Below are 9,854 nucleotides of genomic sequence, written 5' to 3'. Positions count from 1 at the left end.
TCTAATCTAATATCATGGAGCTCTAAGAAACAGGCAACTGTTGCGAAGTCATCTACAGAAGCAGAGTATAAATCTTTATCTACCACAGCCACAGAATTAGTTTGGGTTTCATACCTGATGAATGAACTCAAGTGTTCATTACAAAAGCCCTTTCAGTTGTTCTGTGACAACATCAGTGCAAAATACCTCGCCTCGAACCCCATTTTCCATGCTCGAACCAAACATATTGAGGTCGACTTTCATTATGTTAGAGATCTGGTGGCTGATGGTTCGGTTCAAGTACTTCATGTTTCCACAACAGAACAGCTCGCAGATATCTTCACAAAAGGGTTATCGTTTGAAACCTTTGCTCGATTACGAAGCAAACTCATGGATCATCTTTCATCTTCACCATGAGTTTGAGGGGGGCTGTTAACTGTAGCTATTACATGAAGAAGAAGCTAGGGTTTTGAACAGAAGAGAAGAGAAGGTTCGCCAGACAAGAGGCTAGGGTTTCGAATAGATGAGAAATGAGTTAGGGTTTCCTAACTCATCTTTTATATGTGGACCAGTCAATACATCTTGACTTTAAGTCAAGTCCTGGTCGTGGTCCTCTTGGGTCTCTTGGTCAAAGTCAGTTCATGTCTGAAGGCAGCCACAAGTCAGCAAATCCATTTATCTGAAAGCACTCCTGAGTCAGCTAGCTGAAATAATAAACAATAAGAATTAGTTACTAAACTGTTTAGTTTGTTAATAACTGAATCTGTTATTATAACCAAATCTGTTATAATAACAGATCTTCTCTTTCTTCATCTTCTTCTTCATTTCTAGTATAAATATAAGATGTAATCACATTTTAGAGTTTGATTGAAATAAAATAGGGTTTGTGAAATTCTTACAAAGAGGAATCATTTTGTTTATTTGACTATTAAATTGATTTTATTACAAGGCTAAAGAAAGAGAAAGCAACACTTCCGAGGACCGATAAATAAAAAAAAAAACAACTATATGAAAGAATATCATGTGACGTACATTTCAAGAAGTTCAAACAACTTCAACATGTTAGATGTGAGAACACAACACCCCAAAATCTCCTTACATACAATTTTTTTTTCTTTTGATTTTTGCTTATTTCTCCAACTATTTTAACTGTTTCCATCTGAGAAACCCCTATCTAAAGATTAGATGAATGATAGCAAGAAAGTTACAAACCCAAATATTTATTACAGTAATAAGGAATTTTCATTACGGGGCAAGTGGAAGCTACTCAGTCTTATTTTAGACTTTAGTTTTGTCCTTCTAGGTTTGTAATTTGGAATTCTCTGACAGTCCTTGTTCATGTTTCTTGGCCGAACCCACGGTTGGGTTTTTCAAAATGAAACCCCATAGATGGGTTTCCGAAACTTGAAACTCATCGATGAGGTTCCTGGTTCTCATCGATGAGTTTTAGATTCGTCTGGAAGTTTTATGGGGTTCCATCACGAAAACTTTCTGGATAACAAAAGAAAAAGTTTAACCATTAATTATTAAATTTTACTACAAGAAATATGGCTTGAAAACCAAATTAGAGCGCTGAACAAATACAGAAGTCAAACTTTTTGGTTCGTCACAAATTGAAATCTAAATTAGAATTAACCTAAATATAAAACTCAGTAATGCAAATACAAAAAAGAAACTCAAGGTTTTGTTTGTACGTACAATTTGAGGGATTGAATGAATTTAAACATTGCAATTTAATCTGAGAATGTGATCTATGGTAGATTTCAATAGATCTTGTTGTAAAGCAATTCTGCATCAGTAGTGAGACGGAGTGCGGTGCTCCTTTTAAGAGGTTAAACGTCCTTCTCTATCAAGGCTTTTAAAACCGTGAGATCTGAAAGTGCCAAAACAAACAACATCACTAGCCGCTAAGACAACATATCTACTTTTGTTAGCTCATGCCACTCGAATATTAATCAAGAATTCATTAATTCTGCTTCCACCCCAAGGGTTGAAATATCTTCTAATATTATACTAACCGTTCGGACACCTTACAAAAGTGGATAAGGGATTTTTCTGAGCTCCTCCTTCAGTCTCAGGGCAACCATGGCTGAAGCTTCTATAAGCTTTTACTCTGTCCTCCCCAATTTCCCAAACAATCTCTCCCCATTTAGAAGAACTTCAAACCCTCTCTATATTTCACAGAAAAAACCAAATTGGATTGGTTCCTCTTTATCAACCACTTCAAATCAAACCACCACTTCCACAGTTAACCAGAAAATTCCTTGGGGTTGTGATGTTGATTCATTGGAAAATGCTTCATCTTTACAGTCATGGTTATCTGAATCAGGTCTTCCACCTCAAAAAATGGGTATTCAAAGAGTTGAGGTTGGAGAAAGAGGACTTGTTGCTTTGAAGAATATAAGGAAGGGGGAAAAATTGTTGTTTGTTCCTCCATCTCTTGTTATTTCTGCAGATTCAGTAAGATTTTTTTCATAACTATTAAATTCTGAAAGATTTCTCTTTTATCTTGATTCTGGGTGGTTTAGTTTTGTTGTAGAAAGATCATTGAGTTTGAATTTCATTACTTAGGTAATTTGTTGATTTGGTATAATATTTGTTAAATTGATGTTTATTTGGTGTTAATGAGTTAATTAGATTAACTGTTGATGTTGAGTAGATTTAGAGTCTGAGATTGTAGACACAAAATTTAAAGTTAAATTGTAGCCATGCTTTTGGTTCTTGTTAGCAATTTAAGACATATAGTGCAAAACCCAAAGTTAATGTGTTTTTTGTTTATTAAAAGTGGAGAAGCAATAATTAGATACTAATCTTTTACGATTAGCAATGAGTTGAAAATTTGTACCAAATTTGGTTTCGGATTAACTAGAAACTTTTGTGGATTGGACGCGTTGGAGTTAGTCCCACATTCGTGGTGGAGTGGGTGGTGTTTCTTTATAAGTGTGAGGGAAAGCCTTACTTCTTGAGTTCGAGTTTGGGTGAGAGGAGCCCAAGACTACACGGGGGCAAGGAATGTCCAGCCATATGGCACACAGTATCATAGCGCGGGTTTACTAAAGTCTTTCAGGTCCCATTGTGGAGGGGGAAGATAGCCTTTCGGGTGTGGATGTATAAGTGTGAGAGAAATTCTTACCTCCTGAGCTAACTCTTGGGGTGAGAGAGACCCAAGCCACTTGACGGCAAACAAAAAGGTCAAACACCTAACCCATATACGCAAGTAAATACAGCTCGGCTGCGTTAAAATGGGCAACTGTTAACAATGTCTGAATTGATGTGGTTATGGGCAAATATAAGGAGTGAGCTTGAAGCTGGCATTAGTTACAGAACTAGTTATCTCTATATACTGTCTTTAGGAAAAGAGTCAAATGCGATGGTGAAAGCGATATATAAACGCTTGAACTAATTTATGCAGCTTTGGCGTTTATATTTTAGGAGTGGAGCTGCCCAGAAGCTGGAGAAGTGTTAAAAAGAAATTTGGTGCCGGACTGGCCACTGCTTGCTACTTACTTGATTAGTGAAGCGAGCTTCATGAAGTCGTCAAGATGGTCGAATTATATCTCGGCCTTGCCTCGACAACCTTACTCACTATTGTATTGGTAAACTATCTTCCTCTTAAACTAGTTAAATCGGTACCTTTACATTTCATTGATTCTGGTTATGGAAGGGTATACTCTCAGTTTTCCTCCTACAGCTTCTGAATATGATTTCAGGACTCAGACAGAGTTGGATACATATTTAGTAGCATCCCAAATCAGAGACCGAGCAATTGAAAGGATAAATGATGTAACTGGAACGTATGCCCTCTCTCTCTCTCTCTTCTTCTTCCTCTTCTTCTTCTTGGGCCTAATTGTCTATCACTGAAATGATCTCTAACTGCTTCTACAGGTACCAAGATTTACGGGTCCGAATATTCTCAAAGTATCCTGATTTATTTCCTGAGAAGGTATATATTAAACGACTAGTTAACTCATTTTATCTTGAACTGTAGCTCTAGGTTTCAAACTCTAGTCAGATCAGTATACAATAGAATAGGGTCAACTCATGACATCACATATACTAGTATCTCCTCCAGTTTTACAGTTATTTTGTTAGTCACCAACCTCAAATTCTTGTGCCATTCTTACCTTCAATGTTCTATATGTGTAAATCTTTCTTATGATCAAGGTACAGGGAAGACGAAAAGATCCTCCTTAGTATTCGAGTACGAAGTGCTGAAATATTTAGTCCTTTAATTCAACAAGAGGACTTTGTGAATATTTTTCTTTTTACTGCTGATTCACTAAAGAATTTTTTTGCGAGTCTTGACTTTAAATGTATATTTATTTTCAGGTGTTCAACATGGAAACTTTCAAATGGTCTTTCGGTATCCTTTTCTCACGTTTAGTAAGTAAGCTTTAAAGTAAATTTCATGATTATGCTATTGTCGCTCTCCTTTACACTGAAATTCTGGGTAAATGCTATAAGGGTTCATTAAACGTTTGGTTATTTCCTGCATTATAGGTTCGTTTGCCCTCAATGGATGGAAATATTGCGTTAGTCCCTTGGGCAGATATGCTTAACCACAGCTGTGATGTACAATTCCATCATAAGTTTTAATTTGTAGTGCTTTTCGTTCTATAATGTAATTTAGACGTTAACTAGATACATCTACTCTGGACCTTGGTTTCTCTAGGTGGAAACGTTTTTGGACTTCGATAAATCATCAAAAGGAATTGTTTTCACCACTGATCGTCCATATGAACTAGGTGAGCAGGTACGTAATTTCCAAGCCTTCTTCCTTTCCGATTTATCTCTTTTATCAAATTTATAAATGAGAGTTGATATCTTTTTTTGTCACAATCTTTACGGTGTTATTTTAGGTTTTTATATCATACGGGAAGAAATCTAACGGAGAGCTATTGCTGTCATATGGTTTTGTTCCGAGGGAAGGCACAAACCCAAGTGATTCAGTTGAAATGTTACTATCACTTGACAAATCTGACGAATGCTACAAGGAGAAGTTGGAAGCTTTGAGACGGCATGGTTTGTCTGCGTGAGTACCCAACTAATAGAACGATTCTTCTTAAATTTTAGTTCGAGTTACTCTGAATCCTGGAATTGTTCCTCCTTGTCTAGGGCAGATCTCAGAGGTTTCCTTTGCAAATAACTGGTTGGCCTCTGGAGTTGATGCAATTTGCTTATCTAGCTGTCAGCCCGCCAAGTATGAGTAAACAGTTCGAAGAGGTTAGCTAGTTGAACTCTATGTTTCTGTGGTTCTACAATCGTCTGTACTACTTTATAATATACACTTTTAACATAAAGAGTCAAAAGAGAATATGTTGCCGAAAAACAGAATACCACAACCACATTATGCTTTCTCCAATTCGTTTTAATAAGTTCATTAAAACCAGATGGCCGCTGCAGCATCAAATAAGGCAACATCGAACAAGAGCACTAAATACACAGAAATAGAGGAGGATGCTCTACAATTTATTCTGGATAGTTGCGAATCGAGCATATCCAAGTACACTAAATTCCTGCAGGTTAGGAATATTTGACAAAAATCATATGATTTATCAATATTTGACTAAATACACTAAGTTCTTTGTTTCACGTTTCTTTAACTTTTCAGGGAAGTGGGTCGCTTGATTTGGATGTTACATCACCGAAGCAAATCAACCGAAAGTTATTTCTAAAACAACTAGCTATAGATCTGTGTACCAGTGAGAGACGTATCTTGTTTCGTGCACAATATGTAAGATTATACATCCTTATCTCTGTATTCAATCTATTTTGTGACCTTATGATCCAATATTTAATGGTAAAGTTGGAATGAACAGATACTGCGGAGACGGTTGAGGGACATGAGAAGCGGCGAGTTGAGAGCTCTTACTATACTGAACGGTTTCAGGAAGTTTTTTACCAAATGAGAGATATCTCTATATATATATATATGTATGTAGAAACGAAGAATTCGGTGTGCAGTAATTCCTTGTAATTTCTTTAACTATTGAAGTGTTATACAGAATAAGGATGTTGTTTAGATGTAAGCATTTATGACATTAAGGTATTCGAAGCAGGCGCAGCCAAAAATCTAACAATCAATAAGCATATACGATCGAACATTTCTCTCATGAAAGACACTGTTTTTCACTATTTTGACAAATAAATTAGCAGGAAACCATTTCGGAAAAAACAGAAGGAGAAGAACAAATTTCTATATCAATACTAATAGGAAACATATCAACTCCAATTATAAACCAAATTAAAAGAATTCGTCACAAACCCAAACAAGAAAAAGAAAAATAGAACAAGTGAGTCAGCTTTATAAATTTATAATGATGTCAACAACACAAAGTCAGTAAATATAAATACAACAAAAGGTTCATCTCTCATTTTACCCTATCCTTCTCATGCAACTCAGAACACAACAGCACACCAAACAGATCATGACATGCCTCATCACAAGCTTCAGTCTCATGGAAAAGTATGAGAGAAAGAGGTATTATAGATATAGATGGACATTCTTTGATTCGTCCCGCCGGTCGACCGAATTTCAGGACTCCGCGTAAGCAGGTTGTACGCAGCAAAACCATTTCTTCTGCAAATCAAGTGATTAACAAAAACCACTCTCAATGTCAGCATGAAGCACGAAAGGGAACTCGTAATTTGGTGAGATAAATCACATCAATAAGAGAAATTCTCAAGAAGAAAAGATTTCGGATTGAGCCAACACAACAGCATGATATGACTCGTTTATAGGTCGAGACTAACGGCCTCGTGGTGTGCCAGACATGCCACAGGCCAATAACGGGCTATAACGCCCCAGTGCGGCTCATTCTGAACCCCTAAACATACCACTCGAGAAAATTTCATCTATCCAAACAGTTAGGGAAGGGTAGAGCTTGGATTTGTGCTAAGGTTACTATTTGTAGGGAAAGCTCTTAAAAAGAGAGCATCCACTTTACGTAGCTCGAAAAATTGAAGGATGAATAAGCAGTAAGTAACTTACAGACTGGGATTTGCCAGTTTGTGCTCTTGGTTTATTGACAGGAGCGTCATCCTTTCCTGGTGAGTCAGGTTTGTTCCCCGCCTTCCTCTCATCCCTGGCCTTGTTGAATATCACACTGAATCCCTCAGCTGAAGCAGGATCGTTAACATCCCACTCCCCAAACTTGGGCAATGGTCGTCCCTTGTCCTGTTGGAATCCAAATTTTACAGCTATTTAGAGTCTGATAACTACTTGTGAGGTGAGAACAACAAGAAATTAGAATAAACAGAATATATTCAATTTGCCATTTTATGAGGTGTTGGAATAAATGTAACAACGATTTTTAGGAATAAAGGTAAACCAGTATATTTAGGTAAAGTCATTCTTACGGTATAATTACAAGTCATATTGTACTTGGAACCTCAGTCTAAGCACCTAAAAACGGGATTGCTTATTCTTTTTGAAGATGCCTACTTTTTGGGCAACTTGAACATATTCATTTCCAATGATTGATTGATCTAATCGTTTTTCCGAAGGAAAAATAAGGACCCAAAAGCAAGGATTAAGCCGGGACTACAACATTTGTATTCTCAAGCTGGTCTGATATTACTCATAAATCTAATACTCATAATTCTAATTCAGCAAACATTATCCAACATAGAATAGCCAAGACTGCTTAATAAGATCAAGGAAACAAAACCGTGTTCACACTTCAGAGTTCATTTTACTTGACGAAGAACGAACATCAGTAGCTGAAAAACCAAACTCTACAAACAATGTTTTAAAATACGTTTTACGCCTCAAGGCCTACACCTTGATGCATAAAAGACGTAAACTTTTTTTTGTAAGGAAAACGATACAAGTTATTTAAACACATAATATAGTTTTTCTACTTTACTACCACGATATAAAGTCCCAAGTTTTTAATAAACAAAAATACTATGTGATGCCCAACAACTCAGAAATAACAAGTGAGTTCAGATGCGCACATTTTGTTCTTGAGTGCAAATATGTGTGCCTTGAGGCATCATGTGACCACCAAAGTTTTTAAAAACATTGTCTGTAAAATAAGTAGTATTAAACATCTGCATATAAAGCATTTCATGCAAACTGATATCCAACATCTGTAGACTACTTCAGGACATATTTCTCCGTGAAACCAGGAAACTGGTTGGTGTTTCAACAGGATATAGTACTGCTACAGGATTTATCTCATACAATAGGACTACATAATCACAGATCCAGACTCAAAGTAAAACACTCATCTAGCAGATACCATCCCATGAAACACAGATATCTAAGAATATGTCTACCATTCAAATGATAATATCTCTCATAATCTCTTGAATTCAGCAAGGTCTGGAATCTAGAACAAACTCCATCGTCTGTTTATGGTCAAGACGACGGACTTACCAATTCAAGACCAACTCCCTTAAACGTAAGCTCGAAAGATGGATACTACATCGACATGTACGGTATAAAGCTAATTATCACAACTCTTAATACTAATAAAATACACTGGATGCATCTCCGATAACTGCGCATATATACCGAAGTATCATAAGCATAATCACTACAGTATTCCATCATCTATCTCCATGTTTCAAGTAGTTAAAGCCATTATCTTTGGGTCTATTTTTTTTTCGCTATGAGGTTAAAAACTAGATGGGAAGATCAGAATATGCATATGAATATCATCATGTTACAAGGAAAAGTGAAGCTCTATAGTTTCTATCTGCACAGATTGAGGCACCCACTTAAACATAAACAATAACCTCAAACCAAGACAAAGAGGAGACCCTAAAACATAGGGTTCATTTATGTATCTCCATTTGGGTATAAACATAAAAAATCATTCATCCATCAAAAGTACACAAAGAAGAACCGAAGGGGAATTGAAATGAAAGCAAGGAAACTAGAAAACCAGTAAACTTTACCAACAATATAGCAAGATTGAACAAGAAAAACAGATACAAAAAGGGGTAAGAGAAAAAAAAATTTTAAATTGAGTCAAACAACAAAAGAAAGATCAAGACTAGCAGCTAGCTTCATCTGTTAGAATCAAAACCAACTATATTAAAACATACGAAAACTCAAATAAGAAAAAAAAAACAGATTATAGAGTTATTGACAATCATACCGACATGAATACTGGTTGGCTTTGTTTGAGAGTTTAGATAGAGAAATTACTTAAAAGTAGACCTCCCCAAACAAAAATGAAAAATACCCAAAAGATATGGAGTAGTGTGAAGATGATTTGGAACAAAAAGGCTCAAAATTTATAAGGTCTTTTGGATTCTTGCTATGAGGTCTTTCCTTGATGTTCTTCTTCTTCTTCTCAACCCAAGAAAGAAGTCTAAAAAAGTATTAGTACGACTTGTTAATTTTCTTGTCACAAACTCTTATGCCTACCTTTCAATATTCTTTGGAGCCCACAAAACCACGTGACTGTTGTCTAAATGTGACCCCCTTGGCCCCTTGCCCCAATGTAAAATCATCCAGACCTTAAGTCAACATTATTAGCTATCTATATCTCTTCCCACCATCCATCACTTTTTTTTTGATGATAGCACCATCCATCACTTTGTTTTTTTTTTTGTTGCATCAAGGTTGAGAATAATCCTTTCATCAAAAAAAAAAAAAAGGTTGAGAATAATCTCTATTTAGTTATGATATAGAGTGAAAGATGGGGAGAAGAAGAGAAAGTTCAACCATTTTCAAATGGACGACCTTGACCTTTTACGTATTACGATGAGCCCAATGATAAGGACATTACGTTAGTGGCGCAGGCTGATATTTCATTTTGCATAGTTGTTTTGGAACAAATTTTAATGGGATAATCGATAATGCAATATTATGTCTCTGTCCAACATTCTAAAGTTTCCAATTGCATCTAGAGGTAAAA

The 9,854-nt window shown here is 36.1% G+C and overlaps 2 protein-coding genes across 2 annotated transcripts; one reads left to right on the top strand and one right to left on the bottom strand.

Moving 5' to 3' along the window:
- The first annotated feature begins 1,140 nt into the window (after positions 1-1,140).
- Positions 1,141-6,037, top strand: LOC147552394 (Rubisco methyltransferase family protein). Its single transcript, XM_086666907.1, has 12 exons — positions 1,141-2,439; positions 3,412-3,575; positions 3,690-3,773; positions 3,865-3,922; positions 4,309-4,362; positions 4,480-4,551; positions 4,652-4,732; positions 4,839-5,011; positions 5,100-5,202; positions 5,370-5,501; positions 5,591-5,713; positions 5,799-6,037. Exons 1-12 carry the CDS (start codon positions 2,065-2,067, stop codon positions 5,886-5,888), a joined length of 1,509 nt encoding a protein of 502 aa, XP_086523033.1. The 5' UTR covers positions 1,141-2,064; the 3' UTR covers positions 5,889-6,037.
- Positions 6,038-6,264: 227 nt separating this feature from the next.
- On the bottom strand, positions 6,265-9,359 carry LOC147552393 (protein NOI4-like). Its single transcript, XM_086666909.1, has 3 exons — positions 9,090-9,359; positions 6,971-7,156; positions 6,265-6,559 (listed from the first exon to the last, which is right to left on the bottom strand). The coding sequence occupies exons 1-3, from the start codon at positions 9,093-9,095 to the stop codon at positions 6,515-6,517; spliced, it is 237 nt and encodes a 78-aa protein (XP_086523035.1). The 5' UTR covers positions 9,096-9,359; the 3' UTR covers positions 6,265-6,514.
- Between the last annotated feature and the right edge of the window lie 495 nt (positions 9,360-9,854).

This window comes from Eschscholzia californica, unplaced genomic scaffold (assembly GCF_041429995.1).
Source record: "Eschscholzia californica isolate CP2 unplaced genomic scaffold, dmEscCali1.0.p SCAF_3, whole genome shotgun sequence".
NCBI classification, from domain to species: Eukaryota; Viridiplantae; Streptophyta; class Magnoliopsida; order Ranunculales; family Papaveraceae; genus Eschscholzia; species Eschscholzia californica.
Note: the sequence above shows the minus strand (reverse complement) of the source record. Positions and strands in the feature narration are given on the sequence as shown.